Here is a 16,278-nt window from a genome sequence, read left to right as displayed (position 1 = left end):
CCCTCTTGAGAGCATCTTCTTTAGGTGTTTATACCTTAGCACGTTACAAGTTTCCAGTTAATTTAATAACAGACATCCAGTTCACTTTATTTGTTCCCTTCTTCCCCTATGGCAGACTTACATTTCAGTTCCTTAAAAATACTATCCCTTAATGTACGAGGTATTCGTGACAGTACCAAAAGAAAGTCCATTTTCATTTTCTGTAGATGGAAAAATGCTGATTATTGACTGATAATGGCTGATATTTGCATCGTCTGTGCTGTGTGGTGCTGGAAGATGAGCAAACATCCTCCTGATTTTGTGATACAGCCCATGTACGCTTTAATCACAGCTGCCTGTGTTATTGCAGTTTATGTCCTCGGTCTAATGCTTAAAGTTATTTATTATAAAGTCTTCCATCCAAATCCTGACAAAGATGAGCTGAAAGGGGCCAGCACAGAGCAGCAACCTGATGTATGAGATGGGATTTCGTATGTTTGCAGTTGCAGAAAACATGCCAGTTAACCTTCAGTTAACCAAATATCCATATAAGGTTCAAAACAGGGTCTTAAAATGTTGTTTCTTTGTTTCCATGTATGTTGAGACAACAATGTTACTGAGTAATTTTATGTTATTCCTTGTGCTATTTCTTTTGTTATCTGCATGTTATGTGCACTTGAACCTGTTAATTTTATTGGTTTGTGTAGTTACATATTGTGGTCACGGGGGGAGCAGTGCTTAAGGCTTTACCTGCAGTTTCCCCAAAAAAACTTACCAAGAAATGCATCTTGGGACTTCCTGTTTACTTTTATTTGTGGATGTGGAACGGGATTGTTGTGAAGAAGTTAAATTGTTGGTAAGGAATTGTTAAATATGCACATAACTCGTTGAAACATATTGGTATAATTGTAGTGCAGTGGTAAAACATCAGTATTTTAACAAGATGATGTGTTTCTGAAATGGATGATGCAAAGGACCTGTATGTGTATGAGCGGCTATTTTCTGCATGCAAGGGATAAGTTGTGAGCTGTGTGCTGCAGTATTCCAAGTGAGCTGAGATTGCTGTGGAATGTCAGTGTTTATAGAAAATGTATGTAACACTTCCACATTTTTTTTAAAGGAGCTTTGTGTGATTTAGCTCTTTGTATTTTGTTCTGCACAGACAGAGGCCACTGCCGTATTTTTGTGTTTTGTATTTTATTTCATTTCCTTTCTTCCTCATATTGTGCCGGCACATCTTTTTTTAAAATCGTTTATTCTGTTACTTTGCCACGTTACCTCTCATGTTGTCAGTGTTCAGTACAAGTCCATATGGCTGCTGTTTGACAAAAGTAAAGGTCAAAGGACATTTTTGTTTATTGACAATAAAAACTGCACATTAAGAACCCCAGTATTTGTGTCCTGTGTGGCTAACCTTTTTCCAGGCTACACTCATCTTAATGTGGAGATGAATTTGAATATGCACTTTCTGCTGTGCATTAAATCATTTCACTGTGTGTCAAACCATTTCAACATATCAGTCATTAAATTAAAGGGGAAATGAGGAATGAGCTGTTTTGTATTATTACTATTGTTTTTGTTGTGATATATGCATATTTATTTTTTGTATATCTGTCTATAAACTCAGCATCAACTTAACATAAATAATATATTTATTTTTGGGCTCTATTTTTGTTTCCTGTGTTTTATTCAAACATTCGGCCTCCGTAGGCGAAGCAATTCTGATGAGCTTATTATTTATCATGCTACAGTCAGGCGCCCTGGTCCTTCACCGTGTTACACCTATTCTATTCTACATCGGTGAATTGCATGCAAAGGGAAGATGTGTCCAGGAGAGAAGCCAGCATCACTGAGTCAGATCAAAAAATGATCACAATCAAATGATCCCCCCTGTTCCTTAACCTTATGTCCTGTTTCTACACGGACTGATCTGCTGCTCAGTGTCCATCACGCCCTCCTTTGAAATCCTGTTTATCAGTTTTAATTCAGATGTGTCAGTCTGAGGGGGAACACAATCTAAATAAATCTAAATAAAACCAGGTTGAAGGCTTTCTATTCAAAGTTAAAATAATTAATTGTCTGTAAATAATATTGTTATGAAGGCTAGATGCATTTCCAGGAGTGGGGGTTTTTTTGTTTTCTTTTCCAAGGTCTTTAATCTTGAAAACTGCACGACACACTGGCAGACAGAAAAGACCATTTGGTGAAAATATCAATTCTGGGGATCTGGAACACCGAGAGTAGAATATCTAAACAAATGTAACCAGCTAACCTCAAACACCGGTTATACTTTGAGTATCTCCCGTGTTTTTCACACATACAGAAAGACATTACTGTGACATCCACTTCAAATTGAACTACAGGGTGATGCTACGATACATGATATTGAGACACACAATTCTAATCTGATATGACATTCTTAGCAAATTTACAGCAAATAGAACAAAGCACAAATTCAAAGTTTTTTTTATTTTTTATTTTTATTTTTATTTTGTTTTGTGGTTTGGTGCTGTTTCTGAACTCAAAATGTCCTGTTGTAATTGGACATTTTGAGCTAAGAAACAGCACCAAACCCCAACAACACTTCCCTCATGGTGCTTTATATTGTAAGGTCAAGACCCTACAATATTGCACAAAAACTCCAACCCCCTAGAGCAAGCACTTTGGCGACAGTGGGAAGGAAAAACTCACTTTGAAAAGAGAGAAACCTCCGGCAGACCCAGGCTCTGGGATGGGGTGGCCATCTGCCTCGGCCAGTTGGTGATGAGGGAAGGAAGTTGGGAGAAGAAGAGTGGTTCTTTTTAACCACTCTGGTTTTAAAATTAAATTTAGATGCCCAATTTAAATGAATATTTTAAGCCACTTCAAGAGTTTTGTCACATAGTGGCATGCACGTGTCAGTTCAATTTTAGCGTGCACACGAGAAAGCCCTAAAAATGATGTTTTGGCTCCTCAGTTTGGCGTGGTTTTTGAAGGTTTTGACGATTGCTTCGTCAACCACTGGGTTGCTTGACTTCAATAAGAGTGCTGGAGAATCCCACCTGTCATGGAGTTCGTTGTACACCGTCAGGGCGAGTTGTTCAATGTTCTCCAAGGACATTTTGTAGTTTTTGGACAGAATTTTGCTCCAGATCTTATGGGAAAGCCTCTGTATAATAAAATCTGATGTTCCTGGACGCCATGTTGTCGTCTCATTTTCTTGGCGCATAGCGTGCATTACCAGATCTTTAGTGACGTTTTTCACCACTTCCTTGTACTCTTCTCTGTGTTTAGAGACACTGAGTACTCTTCTTGGTAATGACAGCAGGCGTTCGGTGAAGGCTGGGACAGTAATATTATCAAGCTGTTCCCTCAGATTAAAAATCAAATATCTCTCCTTGCAGTTGTTTGTTTTGCAAAGATCCTTGAGAATGGCCTTGTCTAGATTTTTCAGACGTTTCGGGGACAGATCCAAATGTTTCAGCTCGATTTCAGGCCAGATTTTCTCAATCAGGCGATCGCTGATGCAGTCGGGAGTGAGGCGCTCTGTGAAGAGCTTGTATTTAGAGGAGACTTTTTCTATGGCCTGAGAAACCACCAACTGGATCAGTCTGTTGACGCGCAACTTATCCTCCATTTTCAGTGTTTTCTCCAGTGTTGATGTTTCAGCCTTTGTCTCCAGTATTTGGTTGATCTCATCTTCGCTCTGAAACACCTGGAGGGTTTCTGATGAGGACGACTCTGGGGTTGCCGTCTCTACTGTCTCAGTCTTTGCCTCCGCTAATTCTTTGGTCTGCTCGTCCGTTTTTTTCTGCATTTCGTTTGTGTCCTTCACCACTTTCTGCTCTTCCAGGACTTTATTTTCTTCCTCCAGGACTTTCTTCTCCTGCTCCAGATTCTCTCTGTGTTTTCTCTCATTGCACAGAGTGTCTGCCAGAGAGGCCTGGTGTTTCTGAAGCTGTGCGAGCTCAGCAGACAGACTTTCCTTCTCCTGTTTCAGGATCGGGATTTTGCTGTCCCTCTGCCCAAGCTGCTCTTTCACACAGTTCATTTCAAGGTGAAAGGTAATGGTCTTTTCCTCATCTGAACAAGTCTGTTCCTCCTTTTCTTCTCCAGCTTGGATCGTATATTGTTCCAGCTTGGTACGCATCATTGATGCTTGGGCCATCAGCTGTTTGATTTGCTGTCTGGCTGTCTTTGAATCCTCTTTTAAAAGTTTATTTTCGGACAGAGCTTTTAGGAAGGCTTTCCTAACCCGAACAAGGTCGTCCAGTGTACTCTTTGGCAGCGTGCACACAACTTTGGGATTCTCGTGTGTCTGAAGCTGTGCAGGTTCGGGAGACAGACTGTCCTTCTCCTGTTTCAGGGTCAGGATTTCGCTGTCCCTCTGCTGAAGCTGCTGTTTCAGACGGTTTATGTCAAGGTCAAAGTTGTTGGTCTGACCTGAACAAGTCTGATCCCCTTTTTCTTTGGTGGCGCTGCTCATTTCCACTTTGCGTGACACTGATTCATCAGTGAGTTCTCCAGCTTGGATCTCATACTGGTCCAGCTTGGCACGCATGAGTGAAATTTGGGCCATCAGCTGTTTGATTTGCTGTCTGGCTGTCTTTGTGTCCTCTTTTAAAAGTTGATTTTCAGAGAGAGTGTTTTGGAAGGCTTTCCTCACCTGAATAAGTTTGTCCAGTGTACTTTTTGGCAAAGTGCACACAAATTGTGGTTTTGCTTTCTGGTTGCTCATTTTTGACATTTGAAACAACGCTACGGTGTTACAATGAAACAGATATTCAGATATGACTGAGGGCAGCAGAACAAAAGTTCATCCAGTGAATCGCTCGTGACTGTTAGAAACGTGCTGTCAAGTGAGGGTCTCACCTGCTATTTATGGAGTTGAGTTGACTGTGATGTCATGGCTCGATTCTCTTGCCTTTCATCTTTGAAACAGGCCCCGCCCACAACAACGTTCCCTATTGGCTGATTGAAAATGGGTAACGCCCACAAAGAACGGGCTGTCAGAGTTTCTGACGTCATGGCTCGATTCTCTTGCCTTTCATCTTTTAAACAGGCTCCGCCCACAACATTGCTCCCTATTGGCTGATTGAAAATGGGTAACGCCCACAAAGAACAGGCTGTCAGAGTTTCTGACGTCATGGCTCGATTAATTTGCTTAAGCATTTTGGTCACTTCATTGAAAAAAGAAAAAACAGTCTGATAAATTTTACTTAGGTACTGAAAACTTACTGTTCCCTTTTGAGAGCATCTTCTTTAGGTGTTTATACCTTAGCACGTTACAAGTTTCCAGTTAATTTAATAACAGACATCCAGTTCACTTTATTTGTTCCCTTCTTCCCCTATGGCAGACTTACATTTCAGTTCCTTAAAAATACTATCCCTTAATGTACGAGGTATTCGTGACAGTACCAAAAGAAAGTCCATTTTCATTTTCTGTAGATGGAAAAATGCTGATTATTGACTGATAATGGCTGATATTTGCATCGTCTGTGCTGTGTGGTGCTGGAAGATGAGCAAACATCCTCCTGATTTTGTGATAGAGCCCATGTACGCTTTAATCACAGCTGCCTGTGTTATTGCAGTTTATGTCCTCGGTCTAATGCTTAAAGTTATTTATTATAAAGTCTTCCATCCAAATCCTGACAAAGATGAGCTGAAAGGGGCCAGCACAGAGCAGCAACCTGATGTATGAGATGGGATTTCGTATGTTTGCAGTTGCAGAAAACATGCCAGTTAACCTTCAGTTAACCAAATATCCATATAAGGTTCAAAACAGGGTCTTAAAATGTTGTTTCTTTGTTTCCATGTATGTTAAGACAACAATGTTACTGAGTAATTTTATGTTATTCCTTGTGCTATTTCTTTTGTTATCTGCATGTTATGTGCACTTGAACCTGTTAATTTTATTGGTTTGTGTAGTTACATATTGTGGTCACGGGGGGAGCAGTGCTTAAGGCTTTACCTGCAGTTTCCCCAAAAAAACTTACCAAGAAATGCATCTTGGGACTTCCTGTTTACTTTTATTTGTGGATGTGGAACGGGATTGTTGTGAAGAAGTTAAATTGTTGGTAAGGAATTGTTAAATATGCACATAACTCGTTGAAACATATTGGTATAATTGTAGTGCAGTGGTAAAACATCAGTATTTTAACAAGATGATGTGTTTCTGAAATGGATGATGCAAAGGACCTGTATGTGTATGAGCGGCTATTTTCTGCATGCAAGGGATAAGTTGTGAGCTGTGTGCTGCAGTATTCCAAGTGAGCTGAGATTGCTGTGGAATGTCAGTGTTTATAGAAAATGTATGTAACACTTCCACATTTTTTTTAAAGGAGCTTTGTGTGATTTAGCTCTTTGTATTTTGTTCTGCACAGACAGAGGCCACTGCCGTATTTTTGTGTTTTGTATTTTATTTCATTTCCTTTCTTCCTCATATTGTGCCGGCACATCTTTTTTTAAAATCGTTTATTCTGTTACTTTGCCACGTTACCTCTCATGTTGTCAGTGTTCAGTACAAGTCCATATGGCTGCTGTTTGACAAAAGTAAAGGTCAAAGGACATTTTTGTTTATTGACAATAAAAACTGCACATTAAGAACCCCAGTATTTGTGTCCTGTGTGGCTAACCTTTTTCCAGGCTACACTCATCTTAATGTGGAGATGAATTTGAATATGCACTTTCTGCTGTGCATTAAATCATTTCACTGTGTGTCAAACCATTTCAACATATCAGTCATTAAATTAAAGGGGAAATGAGGAATGAGCTGTTTTGTATTATTACTATTGTTTTTGTTGTGATATATGCATATTTATTTTTTGTATATCTGTCTATAAACTCAGCATCAACTTAACATAAATAATATATTTATTTTTGGGCTCTATTTCTGTTTCCTGTGTTTTATTCAAACATTCGGCCTCCGTAGGCGAAGCAATTCTGATGAGCTTATTATTTATCATGCTACAGTCAGGCGCCCTGGTCCTTCACCGTGTTACACCTATTCTATTCTACATCGGTGAATTGCATGCAAAGGGAAGATGTGTCCAGGAGAGAAGCCAGCATCACTGAGTCAGATCAAAAAATGATCACAATCAAATGATCCCCCCTGTTCCTTAACCTTATGTCCTGTTTCTACACGGACTGATCTGCTGCTCAGTGTCCATCACGCCCTCCTTTGAAATCCTGTTTATCAGTTTTAATTCAGATGTGTCAGTCTGAGGGGGAACACAATCTAAATAAATCTAAATAAAACCAGGTTGAAGGCTTTCTATTCAAAGTTAAAATAATTAATTGTCTGTAAATAATATTGTTATGAAGGCTAGATGCATTTCCAGGAGTGGGGTTTTTTTTGTTTTCTTTTCCAAGGTCTTTAATCTTGAAAACTGCACGACACACTGGCAGACAGAAAAGACCATTTGGTGAAAATATCAATTCTGGGGATCTGGAACACGGAGAGTAGAATATCTAAACAAATGTAACCAGCTAACCTCAAACACCGGTTATACTTTGAGTATCTCCCGTGTTTTTCACACATACAGAAAGACATTACTGTGACATCCACTTCAAATTGAACTACAGGGTGATGCTAAGATACATGATATTGAGACACACAATTCTAATCTGATATGACATTCTTAGCAAATTTACAGCAAATAGAACAAAGCACAAATTCAAAGTTTTTTTTATTTTTATTTTGTTTTGTTTTGTGGTTTGGTGCTGTTTCTGAACTCAAAATGTCCTGTTGTAATTGGACATTTTGAGCTAAGAAACAGCACCAAACCCCAACAACACTTCCCTCATGGTGCTTTATATTGTAAGGTCAAGACCCTACAATATTGCACAAAAACTCCAACCCCCTAGAGCAAGCACTTTGGCGACAGTGGGAAGGAAAAACTCACTTTGAAAAGAGAGAAACCTCCGGCAGACCCAGGCTCTGGGATGGGGTGGCCATCTGCCTCGGCCAGTTGGTGATGAGGGAAGGAAGTTGGGAGAAGAAGAGTGGTTCTTTTTAACCACTCTGGTTTTAAAATTAAACTTAGATGCCCAATTTAAATGAATAATTTAAGCCACTTTAAGAGTTTTGTCACATAGTGGCATGCACGTGTCAGTTCAATTTTAGCGTGCACACGAGAAAACCCTAAAGATCATGTTTTGACTCCTCAGTTTGGCGTGTTTTTTGAAGCTGCTGACGACTTCTTTTTCAACCGCCAGGCTTCTCGACTTCATTGAGAATACTGGAGAAGGCCACTTTTCATTAAGTTCGTTGTACACTGTCAGGGCGAGTTGTTCAATGTTCTCCAAGGACATTTTGTAGTTTTTGGACAGAATTTCCATCCAGATCTTATGGGAAAGCCTCTGTATAATAAAATTAGATGTTTCTGGATCCATTGTATCATTTTCTTGGCTCATAGCGTGCATTACCAGATCTTTAGTGACGTTTTTCACCACTTCCTTGTACTCTACCCTATTTTTAGAGACACTGAGTACTCTTCTTGGTAATGACAACAGGCGTTTGGTGAAGGCTGGGACAGTAATATTATCAAGCTGTTCCCTCAGATTAAAAATCAAATGTTTTTCCTTGCAGTTGTGTGTTTTGCAAAGATCCTTGAGAATGGCCTTGTCTAGATTTTTCAGCCGTTTTGGGTTCAGATCCAAATGTTTCAGCTCGATTTCAGGCCAGACTTTCTCAATCAGGCGATCGCTGATGCAGTCGGGAGTGAGGCGCTCTGTGAAGAGCTTGTATTTAGAGGAGACTTTTTCTATGGCCTGAGAAACCACCAACTGGATCAGTCTGTTGACGCACAACTTTTCCCCACTCAGACAATCAGATGCCAGACTGATGTCAGAAGGACCTAAATCTGAGCCAGACAAACAAGACTTTATTTTATCAAAGTCTTGTTTTTCAGCTGTGAAGATTTTCTTCTGTGTCGTCCCAGATTCTTCCTGATGATCCTGTGTAAAAATTTCTCTCTTTTCACTCTGTATTTGCAGAGCTTTCGTGGCCTCCTTCAGTTCTTTTTTACATGCTTCGTTTGCTTCCTTAAATTTTGTTATGGTCTCTTTAAGTTTTTCGTTTGTGTCGTTTACCACTTTCTGCTCTTCCAGGAGTTTCTTCTTTCCTTCCTCCAGGACCTTTTTCTCCCGCTCCAGATTCTCTCTCTGTGTTTGTTCTTTCCACAGAGTTTTTTTCAGATTTCCTTCATGTTTCTGAAACTGCGTGAGCTCGGCAGACAGACTTTCCTTCTCCTGTTTCAGGATCAGGATTTCACTGTCCCTCTGCTGAAGCTGCTTTTTAAGATGGTTCATCTCAAGGTCAAAGTTTCTGGTCTTTTTCTGATATGAACAGGCCTTATCCCCTTTTTCTTTGGTGGCGCTGCTCATTTGAACTGGGCATGAAGCTGATTGATCAGTGAGTTCTCCAGCTTGGATCTCATTTTGGTCCGGCTTGGTGGGTATCATTGAAATTTGGGCATTCAGCAGTTCGAGTGTGTCAGACAAAGTGTTTTCCAAGGCTTTGCTAGCCTGAATAAAGTTTTCGAATTTACTCTCTGGGAGAGTGCATACAAATTTTGGTTTTCCTTTCTGGTAGCTCATTTTTGATATTTAACTGTGAAACAAATCTACTGTGGTACAATGAGTCAGATATTCAGATATGAATCAGGGTTTAAAGTTGTCTGTAGCAGAACAAAAGTTCGTCTAGAGACTTGCTCGTGACTGTAGGTAAGAAACGTGCTTGTCCTGTGTGCAGGTTCAACTGGCAATTTATAGACTTGTGTTGACTGTGACGTCAGGCCTGATTCTCTTTCCTTTGATGTTTGAGACAGGCCCCCACAACAACGTTCGCTCATTGAAAATAGGCCCCGCCCACACAGAACAGGCTCTAAAAATTGATACATTAATTAGAAATATGTTTGTTTTTAAATTTCCATCCATCCATTCACTTCCGCTTATCCTTTTCAGGGTTGCGGGGGGCGCTGGAGCCTATCCCAGCTGTCATAGGGCGACTGTGACGTCAGGCCTGATTCTCTTTCCTTTGATGTATTAGACAGGCCCCACCCACTGGCTCGTTGAAAGAACAAAGAACAGGCTCTCAGAATTTTACAATGAAATTCATACATCAATTAGAAATATGTTTGGGTTTTTTTTGCTTTTTGTTTTTTTAAATTTTGATTCATCTCTCTTCTACATTTACCCTAAAACTATTTTCACCCCTGACACAGAAGCTCTTCTCTGTGGTAGAAAACCTTAATTTTCACGCTCTCTTCACTTCCATCAGCCCTTCTCACATCTTTTTCCCCACTATTTGCTACACAGATCCTCTGCAGGATTGATGCACGCAAAAATCACCCTTTTGACCTTCTGCCCACAGAGAGGAGGTTCAGGTCAGTTCAAACACACACTAACACACTCCAAAGCTGTACAGACCCTCATTAAACACTCACATTTTACAGCTTCACACGACTGTGGGTCAATATGAACGTGTCATGCAGGTGTACGCGGTGGGATTTTTGCGTCTGTGCCTGTTGCTTACGTATAAGGTAGGAAGGATAATATTTATTACAAGCGGGAGAACTGTGCTGATTTTTTTTTTACTATGGAAAAAAAATATGTCTTCGTTTTTTGTGTTATATATTGAAATAAGATGACTTCTCTTGTGTTTAGAAAATAATGCAGTTTTTCTTAATCAATCTTAAAAGCAGCTATTTGCTGTTTTGTGTTGCATCCAGACCTACTGCTGCCTCCTTCCTTTGCCTCCGTGGGTGTCTTTATCTGAGCGTCCCTTTAGCCTCCGCTATGACGCTCCTGGTAGCAACATTAAACTTTCAAGGCTGTTTACAATCAGACAACAAATCTCAGTTTTGAGCGTAATCAGCTTAGTTATTCTGACCTCACCACAGCGCCATCTGTTCAACACGACGTCTGTGTGCAGGCTCATGACCGTCATGTCACAGGTGTTAAAACACATGAGAGAGATGCTGATTCATCACAGCCATAAATATGTTAAAAATGAAGATATTTCACTGTGTTCAGGTACCAGATTTAGTGTTAATTTTATTCACTCATCCAGTGTTTGTTTAGCTCGTTCAAATGTAAAAAAATAAACAAAACAAAAAACAAAACAAAAACAACTTTGTTTACTTTAATCTTAGTTCAAAGTTCAGTACGTGTACTGGCCTCGTACAGTAAAGATTCAGCATTATTTGTAATATATGAGGCATTTTATTACAAAAACCTGCGAGGCAGTGTTTGAATCCACGTTTTTTCATGTTGTCGGCGAGTATCAAAAGTGAGGCTCAGTGTTTGTTGTTAAACTTTAACTTATTCCCTGCAATAAAAATACACATTTGTTAAAATTTTCTATTTGTTATTTGTTTGTTTTTACTAGATTTACTTTAGATTTTACTGTAAGCCATTAACTTCTGTGTGGAAATACCGTCAGTTAATGTTAAAGGGGCGGCTGTCAATAGCAGGCGTGTACGTGTGTGAAATACCTCAATGTGCCTTTAAGACGGCCCTGCAAACATGGGCGGGTCAGACTGTAGGAGGTGTTTTTAAACGCTGAACTTTGGTCGTTGCTTTCGTTTGTGTCAGAACTGCTGCTTGAATCATAATCAGCTGTCAATGTTAACGTGTAGCTGTGTCAGAGGCACGCAGAGACACTGGTGAACATGTCAGGTACTCGGACCAAGTTTAAATACAACTGCTGGGACTTCTTCTTCACTTGTGTGGGCCTGCCGCTGTTCATGCTTGACGTTGTTTTGGATGTACTGGCTGCTGTGTCCTTTTATAAGGAAAGGGCCTACGTGTACCTCGGTGTGCTGGTGCTGTTTCTCCTGGGCTCGTCACTGCTCACTCAGGCTTACAGCTGGCTTTGGTACAGCTATGACGAGTTTGAGAGGAAGACAAAGGTCGAGAAGCTGCCGTCCCCGAGGCAGCTCAAGCTGCTCCACGTATTTCAGCTGGGAATCTACTTCAGGTAGTTTTTTTTTTTTTTTTTTTTTTAAATAATAATAACTCAAGTGCAAAGTGCCTGTTTTTGTTTTTGAAGTAGGTGTAAGCAGGGAATACTTAAAAAGTTCAGTTTATCTAAGGGTGCCACCCGGATCGTCCCATACAGGAAATGCAGACTGACAATCTGCGGTTACTATACTACAATGTTGTGCACCTGACTGTCTGCTGTAATAGACTATCCACAGATTACATTTTTGGTTTCGTTTCGCCCTGCTTTATATATGTCTGTGTGTAAACCCGTAGTTGAGACCTGGGAAATATCTGAAACATGAGTCATGCCTCAGTTTTCTGGTTTACAATAGCTGAGCTGATGAGGTAATGCAGCTCCTTCCTGTCTCCATGCTGAGTGGGTGAACCTGATATTATTTGGATTGTAGTTTTCTTCTCTCGTGCATGCTTCCTTAGAAATTCAATGCAGCATATTTGACGGGAGGATTCAGTCTAACTGGTTATGTTTCCTATTTTCCTGTTTCGCAGGCATGCAGGAGTCCTGGAAATGGCCGTGCAAAGCTTCTACAAGAAGATCCCCGACCCTGAGAATGGTGCCAGCCGACATACGGGTTCCTCTGCAGATGAACAGGAGCCTGATTCCGAGAGCATAGCCGTGTCGTTGAACCACGATCTGAGCATGTTACGAATCATAGAGACGTTTGCAGAGAGCGCCCCGCAGCTCACGCTCATGCTCACCATCTTTCTGCAGCAGGGCCATCCGGATCTTATCACAGGTGCAATTCTTAATGGACACGTGTTCTTTATATCTGTGTGCTTTTTTTGTTTCCTCTTCTTTTTTTTGTTTATAAGTTCATTTATAACTTTATACAGTGGCTTGCAAAAGTATTCGACCCCCTTGAACTTTCCCACATTTTGTCACATTACAGCCACAAACATGAATAAATTTTATTGGAACTCCACGTGAAAGACCAACACAAAGTGTTGTACACGAGAAGTGGAACAAAAAATCATACATGATTCCAAACATTTTTTGCAAATAAATAACTGAAGAGGGGTGTGCGTAATTATTCAGCCCCCTGAGTCAATACTTTGTAGAACCACCTTTTGCTGCAATTACAGCTGCCAGTCTTTTAGAGTATGTCTCTACCAGCTTTGCACATCTAGAGACTGAAATTCTTGCCCATTCTTCTTTGCAAAACAGCTCCAGCAGTGGTTTTCTTCCAAGATTGCCCTGTATTTGGCTCCATCCATCTTCCCATCAACTCTGACCAGCTTCCCTGTCCCTGCTGAAGAGAAGCACTCCCAGAGCATGATGCTGCCACCACCATATTTGACAGTGGGGATGGTGTGTTCAGAGTGATGTGCAGTGTTAGTTTTCCGCCACACATAGCGTTTTGCATTTTGGCCAAAAAGTTCCATTTTGGTCTCATCTGACCAGAGCAGCTTCTTCCACATGTTTGCTGTGTCCCCCACATGGCTTGTGTCAAGCTGCAAACGGGACTTCTTATGGTTTTCTGTTAACAATGGCTTTCTTCTTGCCACTCTTCCATAAAGGCCAACTTTGTGCAGTGCACGACTAATAGTTGTCCTATGGACAGATTCCCCCACCTGAGCTGTAGATCTCTGCAGCTCGTCCAGAGTCACCATGGGCCTCTTGGCTGCATTTCTGATCAGCGCTCTCCTTGTTCGGCCTGTGAGTTTAGGTGGACGGCCTTGTCTTTGTAGGTTTGCAGTTGTGCCAGACTCCTTCCATTCCTGAATGATGGCTTGAACAGTGCTCCGTGGGATGTTCAAGGCTTGGGAAATGTTTTTGTAGCCTAAGCCTGCTTTAAATTTCTCAATAACTTTATCCCTGACCTGTCTGGTGTGTTCTTTGGACTTCATGGTGTTGTTGCTCCCAATATTCTCTTAGACAACCTCTGAGGCCGTCACAGAGCAGCTGTATTTGTACTGACATTAGATTACACACAGGTGCACTCTATTTAGTCATTAGCACTCATCAGGCATGTCTATGGGCAACTGACTGCACTCAGACCAAAGAGGGCTGAATAATTACGCACACCCCACTTTGCAGTTATTTATTTGTAAAAAATGTTTGGAATCATGTATGATTTTCGTTCCACTTCTCACGTGTACGCCACTTTGTGTTGGTCTTTCACGTGGAATTCCAATAAAATTGATTCATGTTTGTGGCTGTAATGTGACAAAATGTGGGAAAGTTCAAGGGGGCCGAATACTTTTGCAAGCCACTGTATGTACAGGAGATAGTCAACAACACATTTAAGCATTTAAAATCAGTTTTAAACCAACGTCAAGTGTCACAAACTGCAGTCAAAATCTCCTTCTTGTCAAACACATTTATTGCAACCAACTGTGAGCACCAATCTGATTTGATATATTAGAGTTCCAACAGCAGAGTGACACCAGTTTATGTTTCCGATGTAGAGAAACGACCACTAGTACCTTGGATTTTTGATCTCCTTTGCATAATTCATTGAGGGAAAACCTTTAATGGCTTCTAACCACGTGTGATATTGTCATTGTTGGAATTTCCCCCCTGGCTTCAGTAAATGCACTAATGTTATCTTACATTAAAAGTTTGGTGATTCTGAGGTGATCAGGTTGGAATACTTTCCAGATTTTTTTTTCGTCTTCATACAGAATCACCTGGCTTAACAAGATTTCTCAGTCATTTCTGGACTTTCTAATGCTGCCTCTCGTTTCCCTCAGTGATGAAGGCCGTCGGCTCGGCCTCGGCTATCGCCTTCACTGTGACGACCTACCATCGCTCCCTGCGCTCTTTCCTGCCTGACAAGGAGAAGCAGCAAATAAGCTCATCAGTCATCTACTTCATCTGGAACCTGGTTCTCATCTCTTCTCGTCTCACTGCTCTCGCTCTTTTCGCCTCCGTGCTGCCCTGCTTCATCTTCACCCACTTCATCTGCTCTTGGCTGGTTTTATTCTTCTTCGCTTGGCGATCCAAGACGGACTTCATGGAAAGTCCTTGTGGAGAATGGCTTTATCGAGCTACTGTTGGCCTCATTTGGTATTTTGACTGGTTTAATGTGGCAGAGGGGAAGACGCGGTACAGGACTGTGCTCTATCACGGGTATATACTGACTGATATTTGCATCCTCTGTGCTGTGTGGTGCTGGAAGATGAGCACAGATCCTCCTGATTTTGTGATAGAGCCCATGCACGCTTTAATCACAGCTGTCTGTGTTGTTGTGGTTTACATCCTCGGTCTAATACTCAAAGTTATTTATTATAAGTTCTTCCACCCAAACCTTGACAGAGATGAGCAGCAATCTGTAGATGAGGTGGACTTCCGCATGATGAGATCTACAACAGAAGTCTCAGCACACTACAATAAAAGAATGAGGAAGCTGGCCAAGAATTTCTACTCATGACCTGCATCATTTGACATCCACAGGATGTGGAGGCTACAAAGAGACTCAGTCATGCAGATGTCATGAAACCAGCTACTTTTTAAAGCTACATCATAAAGGCTGTGTGATATTGTGGATCACCTGCTTCCTAACCAGTCACTGATACATTCTCACAAGGCATTACTCAACTTAGTTTGGAGACAAATTCTTAAAAGCACTTTCTGCTCTTCATTAAGTGGTGCTACCATCTAACAAACCATTTCTAGGCATCAGTCTTTTGTTTTCCTTTAAAAGGACAGGCTTTCAGCTCAGTAACACGCATGTTTGAAACAGTTATAGAGATCTTTTTGAAATATTATTGCACTGCTTTTTTTTCTGAAGAATATAACAGTGTAAAAAATTAAAAAATATATTTTCTTTATTATAACAAAGCAATATTCTGACAATGTTGCACTATTGTAAACTGTACTTTACTCAAGTCTAAAGTACAAATGTTCTGTTTTACAGAATTAATGAGTTGCCTTAAAATCCCCAGACAGCCTCTATGGACCTGAAATCTTGATTTCAGGTCCATAGAGGCACCCCTCTCTCCTAATACAGATTTATTCTGATTTAGGTTTGAAACATGTGATACGACTGACATTTTTGAATAATATAGATGGTTCAGTGTCAGACTGTTTTACTACAGTGTTTGCCAAGATCACTTGGACTGATGTGGATATAACACAACGCATCTAAAATACGTTAAGGCTGCTACATGGTGAAAAGATGCCAATGCCTCCCGTTTGACTCCCAGTGTTGATGACCTTTACAATCAATAATGTAATTGTTTTATTTTTTATGTTAAGCAAACTTGGATTTAAAAAGGTGTATGAAGCTACAAAACATATTTATGTCACATAGTGCCTACTTAAGTTTGTTTGATGTGTTTAAGTTAATTTATTAATCTATTGTAACAGAA

General features: G+C 40.6%; 1 protein-coding gene across 1 annotated transcript; it reads left to right on the top strand.

The window, feature by feature from the left end:
* The first annotated feature begins 11,420 nt into the window (after positions 1-11,420).
* On the top strand, positions 11,421-16,278 carry LOC146363289 (XK-related protein 8-like). The gene is made up of 3 exons (XM_084920111.1): positions 11,421-11,941; positions 12,454-12,701; positions 14,659-16,278. Exons 1-3 carry the CDS (start codon positions 11,634-11,636, stop codon positions 15,336-15,338), a joined length of 1,236 nt encoding a protein of 411 aa, XP_084776237.1. The 5' UTR covers positions 11,421-11,633; the 3' UTR covers positions 15,339-16,278.

This window comes from Perissodus microlepis, chromosome 22, assembly GCF_051167445.1.
Source record: "Perissodus microlepis isolate ML-2025 ecotype Zambia chromosome 22, ASM5116744v1, whole genome shotgun sequence".
NCBI classification, from domain to species: Eukaryota; Metazoa; Chordata; class Actinopteri; order Cichliformes; family Cichlidae; genus Perissodus; species Perissodus microlepis.
Note: the sequence above shows the minus strand (reverse complement) of the source record. Positions and strands in the feature narration are given on the sequence as shown.